Source organism: Eulemur rufifrons, chromosome 1 (assembly GCF_041146395.1).
Source record: "Eulemur rufifrons isolate Redbay chromosome 1, OSU_ERuf_1, whole genome shotgun sequence".
In the NCBI taxonomy this organism is placed as follows: Eukaryota; Metazoa; Chordata; class Mammalia; order Primates; family Lemuridae; genus Eulemur; species Eulemur rufifrons.
In genome coordinates this window covers 9,142,092-9,163,958 of record NC_090983.1, presented here as the reverse complement: position 1 = coordinate 9,163,958, position 21,867 = coordinate 9,142,092, and the positions used below count along the sequence as shown (strand labels likewise).

Sequence of the window (21,867 nt, the reverse complement as noted above, 5' to 3'; positions counted from 1 at the left end):
GAAGGAAAATTAGATCAGCAATGAAAGATCCTGTGACGTATTCCTTTATAGGAATGCTACACTGAGCTGTCTGCCCCCCCAAAATCTGAGATTATCTCATAGAAATGCAGGTGGATATCAGTCCAGAAAATAATTTTATTCATGTTTTTGTTTGCTTATCCTTTTTATGCTCACAAAACCATCGTACACACCAGTGCAGACGGGAGTAAGATTAGGCACATCGGTTTGCCCAATGGGTAACTTAAACGTCTTCCATTTTTATTGCTGATGTTAGAACCACTGGAATTATTTTAACATTTCCGGTTTCTCACATAAAAATATATGCCGCACAACGCTCACCTCCACTTGATCCCATTTCATTTCTACAACTTTCTGCCCTGTTTTCGGCTGCCAGGTTGGCAGTGTCTCGGTTGCCTGAGAGCGTGGAAGGCTTATGTCGGGCTCCGGGGTGGCAGAGACAGGCTGAAGCTGTCTGGGTGCCATGGACTCTGTCCAGCCCGAGGCTGGAAGACTGGGAAGCGCCTGTTCGCAGTCGGGACCTTCATAGCCTGCATCGCAGATGCAGAGGTAGCCATCGCTGCTGCCGCTGCTGCTACAGTTGCCATGGTGACAAGGGTTGCTGGCGCAAGGATCTGCAACAAGCTGAAACGAGACCATAAATGGGTCAATTATTCCCTCATAAGAAAAGTGGTGCCATCGCTGGGAAATGAGCTCTGTGTCTCAGAGATACTGCTCTAATGGAAACGCTGCTCCCTGAAGTCATCTCAACGTCAACCTTACCACAGATGACAGGCACCCAACGTGGAAATACATAATGGAGAACAGCCTCCTCGAAATCCAAAAATCCCTCAATAATGTTGATTTCGGGAACACATCATTTAGAGGAATTTTCTAAGGCAAAATAGTTTAAACTGAGGCTCATTTAGAAAGATACCAACTTTGACATTTTTAGCTGTGGATCATGACAAATGATACGATAAATCTAAATTGGAATCTCTTTTTTCACATCCTAGACCTTTGCAAGTTTTCCCCGGGAGAAATGACCGCCCAGTTTATCTGCCCTACGGATGTGCTCACCTATGTCTCTTAATTTCCTATCTGATCAACAACCCTTTTTAAGGTGACACTGTGCTCTTTAATTAAAGGTTTCCAAAACGATTACTTTGCATAACAAATGCTAGCTAGAAGAGAGTGTGGTGGAGAGTTAAATTAAGCAGAGTCTTGTAAAATTGATCTCATGACTTTGGAGGGTTATTACAGAGAAATGTGACCCCACTGGATACAGAAGATAAAATTTCAGTTATATGTCTTTAAATTGTGTTCATGCACTGAGAAAAGTGTTTATCTCTGAGTCCTTTGCTGTTGACCTCTGAATGGTCAATTGTTGGTATTTGAAGACACGGCTGCAAAACAATGTGAAAAGACCATCTCCTCTCAAGACGGCGCAAGGATTCAGGCACATTCCCAGGGCTTGTTCGATTACAACTTGTTTCTGTGATAAAAGAAAATCAGATCTTTATCTGATATACCCCTGGCTTCTCAGGGCTGACCCCAATATAAGATTCAGTACAGAATAAATGACAGGGAAATGGGACCCTCAATTCTCTCGTTGAAATGAGTCCATGCACTTAAACACACATGGATAGAATTCTGCATGGTAAAATGGCTACTCGGTCTGCTAATCATCCTCATCAAACAATTTCCAACAAACTCCCTAAGGAATATTAAGAGATTTTTGGATTGAATCAAATGCAACTCCAAAAATACCACATTAATTCTATGCTATCACTTGGCAATTCCTTCACAGAATTTCAGCTAAGAATCGATGGGTTAGTATCTGAAGAGAATATTTAAACTGTCAAAATTTAAAATATTTATAATCTATCAACTCAAACTAAAACCCAAACTCCTTCCTCACAGACAAAGCCCTCCCTGACCAGGCCCCTTCCTGCCTTCTGAAGTCCTCCCCTCCCACAAACCGCCCTCCTTCCTTGTCTCCTTCTCTCCTCACCGGTCCCTGGACTATACCAAGTTCATTCCGACCTCAGGACCTTTGCACCTACTGGGCCCTCTGCCTGCAATGCTTTTCTCCCAGACTTTGCATGGCTGTCTTCCTCATCTCATTCAGTTCTCTACTCAAGTCTCACCTTCTTGGAGAAACCTTCTCTCACTATGAAATCTAAAATAACCATTTTTTCCCCTCTCACAAAAATGTGAGCTCTGTGAACGCAGGCACTTTATCTGCCCTGTCCACGGCTCTATCCCTAGCATGTCAAGGAACCCAGGCTATGTAGGGGGGAATCTTATTTAAAGTTGAGCAAAATGAAGACAGATAGATTGATCCATCTTTGGCAAGCAGTGAGTGATGAGGGAGGGGTGTGAACTGCTTGTTTAGTCAGAATGTTGTTATCTCCTTTCTGATTTATTTTTAGGAAGGCTGCTTGGAATGGGTGTCACCTCAAGAATTATTTGACAAGAAGAAGAAAGAATTTAATTAACTAGCACAAAGTGGACATTTAAAGCCATGTGTCTGAAATCAACTTATAAAACATCTGACGTTGACCTAGACACAAATAAGAATTTTAATACATGCATTAAAAAAACAGAAATACCTTTAAATCACAACAGGTCGATACAAAAGCTAATTCTGAAATCTACACCTCCATTGTGCAGCTTAGAAAATGGCATCAGGAAGGCAAGGACCACATATCTGGTGGCCAGAGAGGCCCCATGGCTTCCACCTCATTCCAAGCATAGCATAAACCAACATTTCTCCAGAGAAATCAGTCAAGGCACATGCACTCACCCTTCCCACAGTAAAGGGGAACACCCTCTGTACTACATCCCCTAAAATGGCCATTTAGAGTTTTCAAAGAACATTGCCATTTAGCAGCTCATCTGTCCTCATAACAACCCTGAAATAGAGAGGGATTTTTCTGAATCCCTGTCACTGCAGGGAAGCGGAAGGGCAGAGGGGCTGAATGACTCCCCACCCCCAGCCCCTGCAAAGGAGAGCCAGGACCATGCCACATCTCCCGCCCCCACCCAAGGGTCCTTTCCTCAACACAGCACCACGCCTTTGATATCAAGTTATGATCATGCCAAAACGTGTTCCTGTGGAGAAGGCAAAAGGGAAGGGTTATACTTCTGCAAGCAACAGCAAATGAGCAAGAATTCAATGTAAATCAATTGAGACCACCTCAAATGCTTTCCTAGAATAAGGTATCAGAGTGATAATATTCAAATGTGGATTGGGGACTTACTGTGTGCCAGGAACTACACCAGGTCTGGGAACTAAATGCTGAAAAATAGGCCGGGCTCAGTGGCTCAAGCCTATAATCCTAGCATTCTGGGAGGCCAAGGCAGAAGGATCCCTTGAGCTTAAGAGTTCAAGACCAGCCTGAGCAAGAGCGAGACCCCCATCTCTACTAAAAATAGAAAAAATAAGCCAGGTGTTGGGTACAGGCCTATAGTCCCAGCTACTTAGGAGGCTGAGGCAGGAGGATCGCTTGAGCCCAGGAGTTTGAGGTTGCAGTGAGCTAGGCTGATGACACCGTCTTCCAGCCTGAGCAACAGAGTGAGGCTCCGTCTCAGAAAAATAAATAAAAATGCCAAAAAACAAACCCCATAGGTTCTGCCCCTGGAGAGTTTGCCCCTAGTAACCCACCTAGTACAAGCACTAAGAACAACTAATACTACCTGCCGTGCACTGAATGCTGCCGTGTGTCTGCCATGACGGTAAGCATTTTACATTTCTTACTTTAGTGCATCCTTAAAACAACATTCCAAAGTACGTTTATGATTCTGATTTTACAATTGAGACTTAGCGATGTTGAGCAAATGACTGACTTTTACTCAGGATAAAAGCCAAAGTCTTCACAACGCCTTTCTGACCTCATCTCCTACTCCTGCCCTCCCTCACTGGGCTCCACACACACTGACCTCCTCACGGTCCCTCCAAGCCTCCAGGCACTCTCCTGCCTCAGAGCCTTTGCACTGGCTCCTCCCTGTGCCTGGAATGCCCGCACTTTTCACAGCTACCCCGAGCCTCCTTCCACTCTTGGCTCAAATGCCATCTTCTGATGCAGCCGTCCCCAAGCACCCAATTTAACAGTGCAAAGTCTCCGCCCTTTGGCATTGTCGACTCCTCTTCCCTTGCTTTATTTTTTCCAAAACAGCCATCGTCTTCTAACATAGTTTTTAATTATTTATTTATTTTCTCTCTTCTCTGACTAGAATGTAAGCTAGGTCAGATTTCTTTTTTCTGTTTTGTTTACTTGAGTATCTGTAGACCTAGAATGGGAGCTGCTGGATGAACATTTACTAGTGAATGAGTGAATGGATCAATGAGTGGATGAATGATGTTATATACAAGCAACCGCCCTGGCCTGTGAGATGTACTGCTGTGTAAAATGGAATTAGGATTCTCCAAAGCCCAGTCCCAGGTCTTGAGAACATAAGTCAAGGGAGAGCCTTGAGTATCCCCTCTACGGTGTTTTTGAAGTGATTAAATAAATTTAAATCTGCTTTAAAGGGGAGTGGGGAGGAGTCTCTGGCAGAACCAGCACATCAGTGGCCTCTGCCATGGTGGCAGGCGGAGCGTGGATCACTGCAGGTCACGGGTAGCTCTCAACGCAGTGAACCAGGCAGTGAACCTAGTCCTCAGAGAGCCCCTCCATGAAGCCCGTCACCCAGTGGGCAGGGTCAGAGATGCTGGCAGATGGAGCTGGGGCGGGAAAGGGCAGATGTCATGGCAATGCCCAATTTGCCATAGGCAGGAGTCAGTCCCAACAGGTAAGAGAGTGAAGAGCCAGAAAGAAAATCTGATGAGAATCAGCAATACCCTAAGTGCTGCTGTCCCAGCTTTATAGATGAGAACAGTGCACAAATAGCACATGGGCTAAATAAGAACAACTGATGTAGAAGGCCAGGAGAAACACTCTCAGTAAAGAAAGAAGGATATATCATAACGACAGGGTTATCAGCAAGAAAAAAGAAGAAGAAGGACAAAAGCTAAAAATTAAACAGTCAACTCTAGATTTCTAAGGGGATTCACAGCAGTGGAAATGTGATGGTGTGCACACACACACACACACACACACACACGTGGAAACAAAGCAAAGAGTTAAATGCATTGCAGGGTTATCGATCCCTTTCTTAAAATAATTACTTCATCCTAGCGTTACTTCCTTGGCATTATTAGTTGTTTCACTAACAGTGTTGACTACCTGCTGTTATATTCTCTAACACTTCAGACTAGTTTCGTTTTAAAAAAAAAAAACTGTTTCAATTCATAACAGAAAATATAAGATAAAACAATCACTTAAGCAAAATCTGAGCACTGTACATGTTCATTGTAAGCCCTGCTTTTCTGTACAGGAAATTTATCAAGATATTTTTAGGCTTATATTTGCATTTTCTCTCATAAGGAAAAGGTCCTGTTGTAGAAGTCACTTCAGCTCTTGTGTCCCATTAAGTTTGAACTATAAGCAAGTAATAACCAAACTGCCAAAATGGATAATGAGACAAAATATCACCATTAATAGACCTGACTTTGGGAATACACAAAATTTAATATGTGATGTTTTCATAGCTATTACTTCTAGCTTCTAATGATGGGGAAAGATGATTAAGCCTTTGTAATACCACCTATAATAAAGAGTAAAGAGAAAGCCCATGGGTCAATGGTTTTCTGCTTACAGTTAAGCAACAGGCTCATCTATTAAATGCTGCATGCTTGCTGCATCAGATTAATTCATTTGCTTAAGCCAAATTTTCCATATCAAAGAACTAACCTGAACCTGTTCTTTTCACATTTAATTTTAGACTGTGTGAAATAATTTATACTACGACCGTCCAAGAGCACTTATGGGGCATGGCACAGAGTGAGATGGGAGGCCGGACCTGGGCAAAGGTACCTGCTATCCCTGGGGCTCATGACTCAAAGGCCGTTGCAGTGTGACACTTTAGCCATGGCCTGCTTTCCTTCCTTAAATTTAAACTTAAAATTTTTAATGCTGAGACAGAGAACAGATTTGATCATTGCAGGTAGGAAAGGAGAAGATTATGAGCAGGTCTTGCAACCAGGCTCTTTTAGAATGACAGTGGCACTTAAACTGCCTGCTACCCATACTTCTGGCAATTCCCATGTCCTCTGCAGCATGCAAGCAGAAGGATGAAAGGTCAACTTAAAATAGGACCATTTGGTAGATATAGTGTGTCAAAGCTAATAAGGTTGCTTCAAAGTGTGAACACCTACATCTGCCTTACCTGAATGATGGTGGGGCCTGGGGAGATGCACATATAACTATCTTTCCTTCCATGCTAGTTTAGGAAATTTATGGCTTTGTTCCTACCTTTCCTGTACTCTTATAGAAAATTTAATATGGCCAATCAGTAATTCATGGGACATTTATCAAGCACCTATGATGTGCCAGGTGGGATGCCTAGAAGAAGGATTGGGAAGATGAATAAAGCCCTGCCCTGGCCCTCAAAGAGCTCGCAGTCCAATGGAAGAGTCAGATACATTAACTTGTACTTGACCTGAGCAGTCAATTGTCAACTGCATGCCCTGCTGGTATGCATGTCAAACATTGTAATCATGTGTTTGCCTAAGTCCTCCTTTTACATTAAACTAGCTTAAAATGTTTAATGCTGAGACAGAGAATGGATTTGATCATTGCAGGTAGGAAATGAGAAGATTATGAGCAAGTCTTGCAACCAGTCTCTTAGAATGATGGTGGCACCTTTCAACAAAACCAAGGCAGAGACCCTTGGTGCTTCCAGCAAGAAGACATAGTCTGGAGTTTTCCAGTGGAAAAATGGAGGTGGCTGAGCCAGCAGCATCCTGTTGTCAGTCCTGTTCTGCACAAGTGGGTGGGAGACTCAGGACAAGCTGCTCACCTGCTCTGCACATGTGCACCTTGGGCATTAAGAGAGGAGCTGGGGGTCATACATGGCAAGACCTCCTCCGGCTCGATAACAGGATTCTACTGACAGTCACTTGGATTTCTTTATTTTTTCTTTTTTTTATTTCAAAATATTACAGGGGTACAAATGTTTTTGGTTATATGGATTGCCTTTGTAGTGCTTGAGTCAGGGTTATAAGTGTGCCCATCACCCAGATAGTGTTCATTGTACCTGTTAGGTAGGTTTTCACCCATCCCCTGCTCCCTCCTACCCTCTGCTTGATTTTCACTGAGTTTAACTTCCCTCTGTGCACGTGTGTGTTCATCGGTAAATTCCAATTTAATAGCGAGTACATGTGGTGTTTATTTTTCCATTTTTAAGATACTTCACTTAGGACAATGGTCTCCAGTTCCATCCAAATTGTTGCAAAAGGCATTAATTCATCCTTCCTCATAGCTGAATAGTACTCCTTGGTATACTGAATCCTACTGATTTGTGTACATTGATTTTCTAACCTGAGATTTTGCTGAATTTATTTATCAATTCCAGGAGTCTCTTGGTGGAGCCCTTGGGGTTTTCTAGATATAAGATCCTATCATCAGCAAAAAGCAATAGTTTGATCTCCTCTTTCCCAATTTGAATACCCTTTATTTCCTTCTCTTGCCTGATTGTTCTGGCTAGGACATCCACCACTGTGCTGAATAGAAGTGGTGACAGTGGGCATCCTTGTCTTGTTCCAGGTCTTAGTTTAACAGCATCCCTCATCTCTACTTAGTAGATGCCAGTAGAATCCCTCCTTCTAAGTTGTAACAACAAAAAAAGCCTCCAGACCTTGCTAATGTCCCCTGGGCAAATCATCTCCAGTTGAGATCACTGCCTTAAAAGAACAGATTGATGCATTTTACTATCAATTTTTTTGAAATTCATATGACCCCATAAAGTAAAAAGGCAACACTGTATTGAAGGAAGATATGTACAACATATTATTAATACAAAGGTCTAAATCCCTTATAATAGAAAGAATTTTTTGAGATCAATAAAAGATAAATACCTCAATAAAATGGATAAAGAAATAAATAAGCAACACGCAGAATGATTTGTGCAGCATCATACCATGTTATATTATTTTAAACACAAAACATAATGTTACATAATTATTTGTATGTATTTATAAGGAAGGAAGGAAGGGATGGAGACTGGAAAGAGGAAGGAAGGGAGGTAAGTAGACTGGACTGTTGCTTTAGTAATGTGTCTGAGCAGTAGAATCAATTAAGGAACTTTGTAAAACACAGATTCCTCAGCTCCAAGCTGTTAATCAAAAATTCTGAGGGTGAGGCCCAGGAACCTGTAACTTCCAACATTTCCCAGATGATTCTAATGCACCTGGTCCAAAAAACAAAAATTAGAAACTATTGGTATAAACCAGGGGTTGGCTAATTACAACTGTAGACCAAACCCAGTTTGTTTTTGTAAATAAAGTTATTGAAATACACCCACAGGCACCTGTTCATGTGTTGACTGCTTTTGCACTACCCCAATAGTTGAGTAGTTACAACAGAAACTATCTGGCCCACAAAGCTTATATGATATTTATTATCTGGCTCTTTAGTTTGCCAATCCCTGATCTAGACAGTACATAATTTGGGATCCACAAAAGGAAGAAAACAGGTAAATGGGGTCATCTCAGAAGACCTCCAAGAAGAAAACCACATTGAACAGGGCCATATAAACTTAGCAGCAATAACATCTATTTTCTCTCCCCATCCAACTTGTTACTGGGCTGGTATACACCAAGTAATTAAATAAGAGACAGACCCTTTGCAATACAACTTAAGGGACTAGACATTCTTTTAATCATAATTATGTGCAGGAATGTAGCAGTATAAATCTTGGCACTAGGAAAAGAATGCTTATCTAGATAATCCACTATGAAGCAGGACCACAATGAAGAGTCATGCCCCTACGTTTCCTTCCCTAGAATGAATGTGGAAATTCTCCCCCTACCCTCCCATCCATCAGCTGAACTAAATGGAGACGAATGATGGGCAGCCTGTGAGGAAGCTAAATATAGAACTAGGCGACCCCTGGAGGAGGGTGGGTGGGGAAGAGTCACAGACCAGGGGCTTAGAAATAGCAGGAAAGTGTCAACATCTGCCAACTGGGAGAGGGCAACCATAACAAAGATGGCTCGAGAATTTAGAGAATTTAGAGTTTAGTGTTACTGGAAAAATAAAAACAAACAATGGCCACCCTGGGGCACCATGATACAGTAGAGAAACCCTGGGGTTCTACTCTCATTCGTGGGTGATCTTGGACAAGACAAGGAAGTCTCCTGGGGCTCAGTGCCCTGAACTTTAAAAGGAAGGACTAGGACTACAGAACTCTACAGTCCTTTTAGTTCTTAATATTGTGTTTCTACGTCCAAAATAGGAATTGCACTGGTTGTAAATGTCATCTTCCTGCTGAAAGGCAAATGAACAATGTTGGGGTCCAACTGTCACAGTATTTTTGTCTTAAAAAGGAATTTTTCCCACTTTCTTCAATAAAGATCTCAACTCTATTTCAACACCAACTGCTTACCCACTAGGAGTAAAGATACAAGAAAAAAATCACTACAGTGCTTATGCCAGTAGGAGACTCCGCCAAGAAATGCATCCCAAGAATTTTTTTTGCCAAATCCAAATAATAAAAATGCTCACTCACTTTACTGAATCAAGAATGGTATATCTTAGTGAAATACACATTCCTACGTTTTGGTATTTCTTTACTTCTGTATTAGGACTCTAGATCTACTCAAAAAATGATTCCAAGACTAATCTGGGCAGTAATTGCCCCCGCCCCCCAATTCTGAGTCAGTTTTCTTGAAACCAGCCTGTCCTGATTTTTACATGGAAATTGAGTCACATTTGTAAGTAGGCTAAAAGGAAATCATAAGCAGAATTCAAACTTGTGACTATGAAATGAATCCATTAAAAATAAACTATTACATGTATAACTCTTTTCCTACTTTTTCATGGTGTCTCCTTAAAATATGCTGCATTTGGAAATTACCTTGAAATCACAGTGCTTTTGCATTAGTCTGGCCAACACCCATAATCCATAGTCATGATGATGAATTTCAAGCCCTGCTCAGCTTCAGATACATCCAGAATTAAATAAATTGTTCTCCAAAAATCTGGCATAGGGGGAGGGATATATACCTATATGATGGGTGCAACGCGCACTACCTGGGGAACGGACACACCTGGAGCTCTGACTTGGGGGGAAAGGCGGTACATGGGCAACGTATGTAACCTGCAATTCTGTATCCCCCATAACAATAAGATGAAATAAAAAAAAAAAAATCTGGCACGCCCTTTGTCCCTTGGTGTCCATATTTAACTAAATCCTGACGGATAGTCCTCAACTGTACTTACTAACATGAGCACACCAGCCTCAAATTAAATGCTTTTTTTTTTCTTTTTTCTTTTACCCAAAGACCAGTTTCTTAAATCAGAAACTGACAGCACAAGTCTAGTACACACATTCTTGTTTCACCTCTCATTAGAGGTGCTCATATGTACTAGCGTACTCTTTTTACAAAACCACAATGCCATGAATACAGGAAATGTCTCAACTTTTGTCTCCCTGCCTACTCAGGAAAAGAAGTCTGCAGGCACATTGGCAATTAAACTTCCTATGAGGATCATATGATCATCTCAACCGATACAGGTAAAGCATTTTATTAAATTCAACATCCACCTAGAGTGAAGACTTTTAGCACACTAAAAATAAAAGGGAACTTCTTTTATCTGATAAAGATATCTACAAAAACCCTTCTACAAAAGTAATACTTAATGGTGAAATGTGGAACGTTTTCTCTCTGAAACTGAGACCAAAGCAAAGATGTTTGCTATCACCACTTCCATTGAACACTGTACTAAATAAAGGTCCTAAACAATGAGTGCAATGAGGAAAAAATAAAAAGAAAGTATAAGGATTGAATAGTAAAATAAGCTGTCATAATTCACAAGCTATGTGATTATGCATGCAGATAAATTATTAGACTATGGAACTTCAGCAAGTTTGCTGAATATAAAGTCAAAATTTACCAAAAAAAAAAAAAGGCATCTCCATGTATCAGCAACAAACCAAAGATATTTTTTTTAAAGGTGCTGTTTATAGTATATCGAAGAAAATCAAATTCCTAGGGATAAATCAAATGAAAGAAGTGCATGATCTCAACAGAGAACTGTTAAATAAAATCGTGTTTAGGGAAATTAAAGAAGATGTATAAATGGAGGAATAGTCTAGTCATGGTTTAAAGAACTCAGTATTACAAAGATTCAAATTTCCCAAAAGTAATCTACAGATTAAATGTAATTGCAATAAAAATCACAATAGTTTTTTTTGTCTTTGTGCAAAATGGCCCAGAATAGCCCAGACATTCTTGAATAAGAACAATGTGGGAGGGCTTGCTCTACAAGAGATCAAGAATTTTAAAGCCATAGTAATTAGGACAGTATGACATCAGCAGAAGGATGAACAAATAGACCAAGACAGAGAAATGACCATATGGGGACACTGGACTTCTGGACCAGAGTAGTGGGATGAATATGGTCTTTTCAATAAACTGACATCCCATTTGGGGAAAAAAATGAGGCTCTTTCCCTCTCTCATACCATACACAAAAATGAACCCCATTGGACTATAGATTTAAATATGAAAGGTAAAAAATTAAGCTTCAAAATGATAACAGAAGAGAGTCTCTCCATAACATTACAGTAAACAAATATTTAACAAATAGGACATGATGAGCACTAACTATAAGAAAGAAATTAATGACTTGGAAGACAGCAAAATTATAAACTTTTCATTAAGACACCCAAGTAAGAGAGGAAAAAAGACAAGCCACAGAATGGATGAAGACGCATGTGTACGTGTAGCCCACAGAGGGCTGGTCTCCGGAGTAAAGAAATCTTTACATTGTTGAAGGTAGGGAGGGAAGACAACTGGATGGCAAATGGGCACTTTGGAAAACTGTTGAGCATCATCTACTGAAGTTACACAAAAGTCTACCCCTTGACCCAGCAATCCACCTCTAGCAATATCGCTAATATAAACAAGAAGCAAATGTGCACCAGGAAACATGCACAAAAACACTCATAGTGCCACTATTAGTAATAGCCAGAAAGTGGATACCACCCAAGAGTCTATTAAGAGTGGAATACATAAACAAATTGTAGTATATTCACATCAAAGAATACCATACAGCCATGATAAAGCAAGAACTATAGCCTTATACAACAATTTGAATAAATTCCCCAAATACGATGTCTTTCTCACTTATATAAAGGTGGCCAACAGCAAACCGACCCATGCTAGAAGTCAGAAGAGTGGTTCCCTCTGGGGCACACGGGGAGGTGGGGACCAGGAGGAGACCAGAGGGCAACATTATCACCCTTGAGACCATTTTATGATAATACACTGAGCTGTACATATTTGTTTTGGGCACTTTTCTGTATATGTGTTATACTTTGCAATTTTTTTAATTGTTTTTTAAATATCTGCTATATGGACATACCAAGCATACCCTTTCTTCCTTGATTTTCATATTTAACAAAGTTGATGAAAGTATCAATGACTTGCCTCTAGCCAAGATTAACCACAAGGCTCCTTCCTGACTGTCCTCCCAGGTGGGAGCCCAGGCAGACTTTCCCCCAGCACAGTGGCCACCAGAAGCCACCAGGACCATGGGAGTCAGCAGGCCCCTGTGTTCTCTTAATGGGTTTGTCCTTCCTCCTAGAAGCTGTGGAAAGCCAACAAAACATGTCCAACAGGGGTGGGAACTCAAGTCAGAGTAGCACTTTCAAAAGAGCCTTTTACTTTTGTTGGAGATCTCAAACTTTTAAAATGTTTTAATCCCCTTTTTTTTAACACATTGCCACACTAGAAATTTTTTGCCTTGGGGCCACGGTGTTTTATCACGAAAATAGAATAAAAACTTCAAAAACAAAACGATTCTTTCTAATTTAATGAAAAATTTGTTATTTTTTATTGTTTTCTGTGTGTGAGTTATATGCAGCTTGAAAAATAGTTCACACGGCTCCCAAGGTGAAGAGACTTGTGAGTTACATATGCCTTACGAGGCCTCAGGTTCAAAACTAGTGTGAGTTAAATACAAATCACATGGCAGTTAATTTGTCAAATAGGTATAAGTAGCAAATGACACTAACATGGGGTATCAGGGAGCAGGAAAACCAGGCACATATTAGGCACTCAAAAAATATTTCTTGTCTGAAACAGAGACTACATTGCTTTCTTTTAGACCATTCTTCACTCAGAGCCTATCCCACCAGACAAAATGTTCTTCCATATCTGCTGGGCTCAATAGCTTGGGATTCTTAAGAAAAACTGGCAGACGCTGGGCATGGTGGCTCATGCTTGTAACCCTCGCACTCCTGGAGGCCAAGGGGGTAGGATTGCCTGAGCTCAGGAGTTCGAGACCAGCCTGAGCAAGAGTGAGACCCCCGTCTCTACAAAAAATAGAAAAATTAGCCAGGCATGGGGCATGTGCCCTGAGTCTCAGCTACTCAGGAAGCTAAGGCAGGAAGATCAGTTGAGCCCAGGAGCTGGAGCTTGCAGTGAGCTATGATGATGCCACTGCTCTACACTGGGAGCAACAGAGCAAGACTTTGTCTCAAAAAAAAAAAAAAAAAATTGGCAGAGAAATCTATGGGTGCCTGTGAAACCAGGTGCAAGAGCAGAAAACCCAGGGTCACCTTGTTCGGGAAAGGCTTTTGCTTTAAGCTATAAAGTGCCAAGTGTGCTTGTGTGCTTGTGTACCTTGCTGGCCTCTTGACTACTTTGATGTGTGTTTTTCTCTCTGCAGGCGCACAAAATTCCCTCTGCTCTCTTTTCAGCTTTCCTAACCTTAAGTGGAAACAGCTGCTCTAATTTTAATACCCATCTGCTCCCAGAAACAGAATAAGAATCAGTGGCTGTGCAGATAAATCTGAAGTCTTCGTGTTGTCCAATCTCATATATCTGGAGATAAGCCTTCTCCATATCAGCGGGCTTCATATAGGCAGTTTCACTAAGAAGAGAACTAAAAAGGAAAAAAAATAAAATTCAAGCCACTAAAAGGACAGGCCCTAGAACTCCGGAAGCGATTGTTTTCAAATCAACAAGAGCCAAAGACCCCTAAAGTGCATGCGTGCTCAGATTAGTCATCTCATTGCGTGGTTGGAAAGATGTTCTTTGATTGGCTGGCAACAACTACTCAAAGGCCAAGGGTTTTTTTCACAAGGAAGCTGAGGGGATCTTTATAGTTAGGAAAAGCAGAAGAAGCAAAAGAAAAATAAAGATTAGAAAAACAGGGCTCCAAGTGGAAGAGGTCATCCATAAATGCCTTACTAAGTAGAAACAACCATGGGTTGGGAAGCAGAGAAACAAGGATGGTCAGCAACAGGGCCAGGCATCTCTGCAGTCTAGGAGTTGGGGCCTGGAGTAGAGGGATGAGGGCAGAAAACCACCACCACCTTTGTTTTGCAGCCCAGTGGACGCAGGGTGGTTCTACAAGGAAGCAGAAGAGAGAACGTTCCACCTGCACTTCTGTGCATTGTCTTCCAAGACACAGAGGGGTTACCTCCACCGTGACAAGAAAAACCTTAAATCAGTAGAGAGCTGGCACCCGTATAATTATATCTATAGAAGCACTACAGCAACGGTATTGTAGCTTTGAAGACCCTCTACACTACTGATCATTCAAATTACCTCTTAAAAATGCAAATATTTAGCATTTCCAATTAAAGCATAAAATTAGAAGCCTAGAAAAACCCACTGGGAAAACTTTCAGTAAAGCATAACCATATAGAATTAAAAGTTTTTCAGCAAACTAATTGTGAACACAGAGTGTTCTCCGAACTGTTTTAGAATGTTGATGAAACCAATCCCATTTAATAATGCTTGCCAACTTGGACTGTGTGAATTGTTAGTGTATAAAGATTATAGACACCATGACTTATCTTGCATATTCAAATGCTTGTAGGCATCCATAAAATAAAAACTTTCATGGAACATTTCACAATTCAGGACTTTGATTATAATAGATTGAACTGATGGTCAGGCCCTTCTCCAGCTAAAAATATATTTAAAAGTATTAGATAACATTGAAAAATGCTTTCATTCAGAGGTGAGCTTTAAAAAAGGGTGGAAGAAAAGGAGAATCCTCAACTTTCAGAAATGACAAGAGAATTAACAACCAGAGAAGTGGGCAGAAGATGACCCTGCATTTATCACAGGGGTTAGGGACCTGGAATAAGAACTGAATTTCTGGGGATTTGGGTTCTAGAAATCACATAGGAATGGGAAATGTGGCCTTGAGCACAGGAAAAGAGGGACAACTGTAACTGAGCCCATACATCAAGCCTCTTAGAGCCTCCTGTCTGTTTAGGAAAGAGGGCAGAAGGGGCGCTGCCAGCAAGGCCTGGAGAAAGAGCAGGAAACTGACATCTCTCCAGGTCATTGGATGAAAAAAGAGTTGCCCATGAGTAATCATAGCCTCCCATATGAATGTCTCATGTGATTAACAACATCCCTTTGATGTTTACATCCTAAGCCAAGAAATTAACATTAAAAAACTTGTCCAGGATCAGAAGAGTGGTGGAGGGACACTTTTCACAACACAGGACACAGGAGACTTACACACCTGCATGCACACACATGGACACTTATCATAATGAGCTCACAATAGAAAATTACAAACCAGACCAGGAAATAAGCCGCCATCAGCACGTGGAACTGTGGGTAAAGTGTCAACAAAACCTCTTCCCCTTGCATGAATATACATTTATATATGCATTTTAAGATGAAATAAGAAACTTCAAGGAATCTGAAACTTTTTTATGATTCCCCACTTAACTTCTTTGATTAACTGACCTGACTCATTGTCCTGATACCTTTGATAAGAATACTTCTACCAAAGAATACTAATAGCTAATAATAACTAAGATTTCTGAGTGTTTATGCTATGCCTGGCACGGTTCTCAATGTTTTCCTTGTATTAACTCATTTAATCTTCACTAGAACCCTACAAGGCAGGTACTATTATCTGCATATTATCTCAGAGTCTCAGAGACTGAGAAGAGTAAATTGTTCACAGTCCCTCAGCTAGTAACATAATAAGAATACTAATCCAGGCAGAACAATACAATTCCAATCAAAACAAATGTTTCTTTTCTTGTTTTCTAACTTATCTAATTGATCCAAAACTCATATGGAAATACTTTCCAAGACAATTTGAAGAAGAATAAAGATATATTTTCCCTACCAGATATAAAAATTTATTACAAATCTATGATAATTATAACTTATAATGAAGGGACAGGGATAAATTGAACAATGTATCGGAAGAGAGAGCACAGAGATTTACCATATAAAGAAACTTAGTATATAACAGGGAAGGCATTAAAAATAAGTGTAGGAAGGATAAACTTTTCAGTAAGTGATACTTGAATAATTGCTGATCCCTGTGGGTAACATAACTGTCTAACTAACCATACATACATACACAAACACACACACACACATACACATACACAAAATGAATTCCAGATGGATTTTGTATCAAAATGTTAAAAATACAACCTCAAAACTTTTACATCAAGGGTTGAAAAACTATAGTTTACAGACCAAATCTGGCCCATCACCAGATTTTATAAATAAAGTTTTATTAGAACACAGTCACACCCATTAGCTTATCCATTGTCTATAGCTACTTTCCCACAGTTGAGTAGTTGCAAAAGAGAAGACGTGGCCCACAGAACTTAAAATATTTACTCTCTGGCCCTTCGTTGAAAGTTTGCTGATTGCTGCTCTAGATGAAAATTTAGGACAATTATCTTTATGATAGCAAGATAGGAAAGAATCTTTCGAATAAGACTCATAAAATAAAAGGTAAATATATTAAACTGCATGAAAATTTGAGTGAATGAACTAGAGCTACATCTGAAAACTATAGACAAATCACAGAAATGCAGTAGTGAGTAGGGAAAAAAGCAAGTTGTGAAAGGACTGAGCAATGCAACTCTTCTTTGTGTATTTTATATCTATGTTGTAAAAATATACAAACACAGACAGAGGCTTATATACCAACTCAGATTAACCATTACTCCTGGGTAGTGAGGGAGGGAAATGGGATATGGAGGAGTGGGGGTGGTGGGCTTTAACTGTATCTGGCTGTTTTATTCAAAACAAACAAACATACAGGAGCCAATATGGCAGAATGATGTGTGTTGAATCTCACCAGTAGAAGCTAATTAGTTATATTATTCTCTGTGCTTTTCTGTAAGTTTAAAATATTTTAATTGAAAATGTGATCATCATTCAAGCACCTCCTCTGTGCCAGGCATTTCTCTAGCCCAGGAATTAGCAAACTTCGGCCCACAGGCCAAATTCTACCTGCCACCTATGTCTGCACAGACTATGAATTAAGAATGATTTTTATGTTTTTTAAAGGTTGAAAAAAATCAAAAGAAGATTAATATGTCATGTCAAAATTAAATAAGATTCTAATTTCAGGGTCCATCGATAAAGTTTTATTGGAACTCAACCACATTCATTCATTTACGGATTGTTTGGCTTCTTTCACATGGCAACAGCAGAGTTGCCACAGAGACCTTGTAGCCCGCAAAGCTGAAAATATTAACTATCTGGCCCTTTACAGGAGAAGTTTGCTGATCTCTGCACTTAGCCCTGGGAATGGGCAAAGTCTCTACTCCCAAAGTGCTGGTGGAGAGACACAATGACAACCACCTAGACATATTAACATTGTCACACAGTGTTGCTTATATGTATTGCCTAATGCAGGAAAAGGCAAGGACAACTTTCCTGCATGGATTATACAATCTATTTTTTTAAAGCTTCAGTAAAAATAGCTAAATGATTGTGGAGCTCCCCCAATGAGGCAGGAGTAATGTCTGGAAATATTTTTACTATCTTCTTCCCCAGAGTTATATCACTGATTCAACTCATTGGCTAGAAATATTCAGAACATGAAATCGTATCACATAAAAAGTTTTTTCATGAGAAAAAAAATCAATCCATCCTACAAAAACTATAATAGGAATTTAAATAACTGCATAATTTTTAGATGACTCTTCTAATGTTGTTTGTGCCTCCAGATCTGTTTGGAGTAAAATATTAAAACTGTGCCCTGTTACCACTTGTTTTGATGACGGAAAGTTCTCAGACTTTGAAATGAGCCACAGCCAATAAACTCAAGCACAAGCTCTGAAAATAAACATGAAGGATGGGTGTTCTTTATAAATGAAGGGTGCAAATGACACAGAAAAGACAGCGTTTGTGGTACACTGTGTCATGTTGCAGAAATCACAGGAAACAATCTGGTCTCAAAGTCAATGGACACTGAAGAAGAGAATGGTTTTCCAGAGAGCAATAAGTTCACTCAGAAGAATGATATTCAGAAAGACATCAGTTCCACATTCATAACTGAGCTCTGCATTCAGACAGACAGATCTATCCAGAGGGGACCCTGCCTGACACTGACACTCATAATGATGGCATGTGGTCTGCAAGAACTCCACAAACGGGTTTGCATTTGCTCCGTTTGGCAATGCACAGAAGTGAGTCATTTCCTTAACTACCAAGAGCATGCTGGAAGACCACTCACCAGCACTGGCTTCCAGGTGGGGGTCCTTTCATGACAGTTGTGCGCCTTGGGCAACCCCAAGCATAGTTTCCACACCTGTCATGGCAATAGCAATGAACATGCTGCTCACATCCACAGTTCCCAAACTGTGTGCCAAAGTGCCATGGGGTGCCACACTGAAGGCACAGCAGCACCATGGATTACATATATTTCTTAAATTTAAAAAAAATACAGGATATATAACTTCTGTCAGACATCACACAGACTACTAGCTAGAGGCAGTTCATGGTTTCAACATTAGATCTCATTACATTCCTTTTGATGATATCATATCTTGCCAAAGCTGGGTTTTCAGCAATTGCTATGATAAAAAAGCCAATACTCTATGACAGTACATGTGAACAGGAAATGAGGCGATCAACTGAGAAGCTGTGCAGTGCCCAGCAGGCACATGTGACCCATCAGTATGTAACTATGGTTACTTAAGAATGAAACAAAGGTATATTATTTTCTCTTTCAATCTATGTGTATTATTTTTCAAACAGCTACAAAGTTGTTTGGACATAAGTTGTTGGTATCTAACTACTTAATAAGCAGCACCATTAGCCATTCCTTGTGGCTTGAGGCACTATAAAAAATTTACCGTGGCAAAGGCAATATATGTAACCTAAACATTGTACCCCTGAGAGATCAAAGATGGCGGAGTGGTGGTGACGGCCTGAATGTGCACTCCCGGGAAGGAAGGCATCGATCCGGACCTGCCACAACGCTAGAAGACCGCTCCCACACAGGAACAGCGGTGTGAATCCACGGAGAATCAGCGTGGGACAAACAGAGCGAGTGAGGTCTGAGGTGAACGAAAATTGGGAACGCGGGACAGACACTAGCCAGCGGAGCGCGGGTCGGATACACCCGCCCCCAGCCGGGGCGGGTGCAGCCTCTCGGGAAAGCGGCTAGCCCTCCGCTCCCAATTGAACAGAGCCCTGACCCAGGCCAGCACAGAATCACTGAGGGATACGTGGCGCATTGGAGACAGGAGGATTTTTTTGAGAAATTACCTTAGAACCTGGGGGATCTCAGCTGAGACAGCGCTTGGCGAGGAGGGACGGATCTGCCCCAGGGCAGAAAAACACAAAAGACTCCCGGACAGCAAATAGCGTTGTACCCCGTGCTGCCTTTTTCGGCAGTTCTCCAGCCGGTCACCCCCGGTGCATGTCCTTGCTGGCCAGCCCCTGGGCAGTGGCGGTCTCTGCCTGCCAGGGAACCGGTCCCATCCAGCCCCGGAGCTTGGCAGGCGCCATCTTGAAAGCGAGAGCGAAACGGCTCAGGAGCCAAAAAGTGCCCAGCGGCTCTTTCTGCCCGTGCTGCCTTTTTCGGCAGTTCTCCAGCCGGTCACCCCCCCGGTGCGCGTCCTTGCTCGCCAGCCCCCGGGCAGTGGCGGTCTCTGCCTGCCGGGGAGCCGGTCCCCTCCAGCCCCGGAGCTTGGCAGGCGCCATCTTGAAAGCGAGAGCGAAACGGCTCAGGAGCCAAAAAGTGCCCAGCGGCTCTTTCTGCCCGTGCTGCCTTTTTCGGCAGTTCTCCAGCCGGTCACCCCCCCCCCGGTGCGCGTCCTTGCTCGCCAGCCCCCGGGCAGTGGCGGTCTCTGCCTGCCGGGGAGCCGGTCCCCTCCAGCCCCGGAGCTTGGCAGGCGCCATCTTGAAAGCGAAGGCAAAATCGCTCGGGAGCCAAAAAGTGCCCAGCGGCTCTTTCTGCCCGTGCTGCCTTTTTCGGCGGTTCTCCAGCCGGTGACCCCCCCGGTGCGCGTCCTTGCTCGCCAGCCCCTGGGCAGTGGCGGTCTCCGCCTGCCGGGGAGCCGGCCCCCTCCGGCCCCGGAGCTCGGCAGGCGCCATCTTGAAAGCGAAGGCAAAACCGCTCGGGAGCCAAAAAGTGCCCAGCGGCTCTTTCTGCCCGTGCTGCCTTTTTCGGCGGTTCTCCAGCCGGTGACCCCCTGGTGCGCGTCCTTGCTCGCCAGCCCCCGGGCAGTGGTGGTCTCTGCCTGCCGAGGAGCCAGTCTCCTCCAGCCCCGGAGCTCTGCAGGCGCCATCTTGAAAGCGAGGACGAAACCGCTCGGGAGCTATAAAGTGCCGAGCAGCTCTCTCTGCCCGGCGCCCTCCGCTGGTCTCTGAACCAACGCCAGGAGTGCGGGATATGCCGGGGCCGCGCTCGGGGTGAAGGGGCAGAGCTGCGCTAAGGCAAAAAAAAAAAACAACACGAACAAGAAGAATAGGCTCGCCGAACTGTATATTTTATTCTTGGTAAATTTCTTCTGGGTTTTGTTTGTTTGTTTGTGTTTGTTTTTGTTTTTTTGGGGGTTTTTTCTTTTTTTTCTTTCCTTTTCTTTTCTTTTTCTTTTTTTTTCCGGCGGCGGACAGCGTCGGCGGGCACCTTTGCCCTCTGGGCCTCTGGCTGCCGCGCCTTTTTGAGCGCGGAGGTTGGATCCCCACCACCCTCAGAGCTGTGCGGGAGCGCAGACGCCATCTTGAAATCCACTGCGAAACCGCCCGGGACCCAGCCGGGCGGGCGTGAAGGGGCGGAGCTGCGCTAAGGCGTAAAAACAAAAACATCTAATGGCCGCTCCGGACCCAGCCGAGCGGAAGTGAAGGGGCAGAGCTGTGCTAAGGCGTAAAACAAACAAACAAACAAAAAAACATTGAGTCGCTGAATTATATACTTCAGATTTGTGTATCTTTCTGCCTTGCGGTGTGGTGAAGTGCTATGTAGTTTGTTTTTGTTCATTTTTGTTGGCATTTTTGGTGTTTTTTTGGTTTGGCTTTTTGCGTTTCTTTTCTTTTTTTTTTTTTTTTTTTTTTTTTTCTTTTTCTTTTTTCTTTTTTTTTTTTCTTTTTCTTTCTTTCTTTTTCTTCTTTTTTTTGTTTTCTCTTTCATTTTCTCCTCTTTCTTTTCTTTCTTTCCTTTTCTTTTTTCTTTTTTTTTTTCTCTTTTCTCTTCTCTTTCTCCTCTCTTTTCGCCTTCTAACTGGGGACCCACGGTGAGCTTCAGAACGGGCCAGGTCCCTGGCTCTGGTACATACCGGATCCTGAGTAGTCACCCCCAGGGCCGGAGATCTGCGGGCACGCAATTGCCACTCTAGGGCCCACAGCCAAGTCACTGCGGAGCAATAGGGTACCAAGAGGCTCCCTGGACGGCCCTCTCCCCTGGTCCACGGACCTTATATAGGATCGCTGCCCAAGTGTAAACACTGAACACTTCTCCAGAAGCGAGAGTGTGGAACCTGATCCCTGGGGACACTGGGCCAAGACAGACTTTTG

At 42.3% G+C, this 21,867-nt stretch overlaps 1 protein-coding gene across 1 annotated transcript in view; it reads right to left on the bottom strand.

Moving 5' to 3' along the window:
* Positions 1 to 21,867, bottom strand: part of DNER (delta/notch like EGF repeat containing) — a 293,066-nt gene that overhangs the window by 171,655 nt on the left and 99,544 nt on the right. The window contains exon 2 of the mRNA XM_069466390.1: positions 340 to 642. Coding sequence (XP_069322491.1) covers positions 340 to 642 — 303 coding nt within the window. The remainder of the gene's footprint in view (positions 1 to 339; positions 643 to 21,867) is intronic.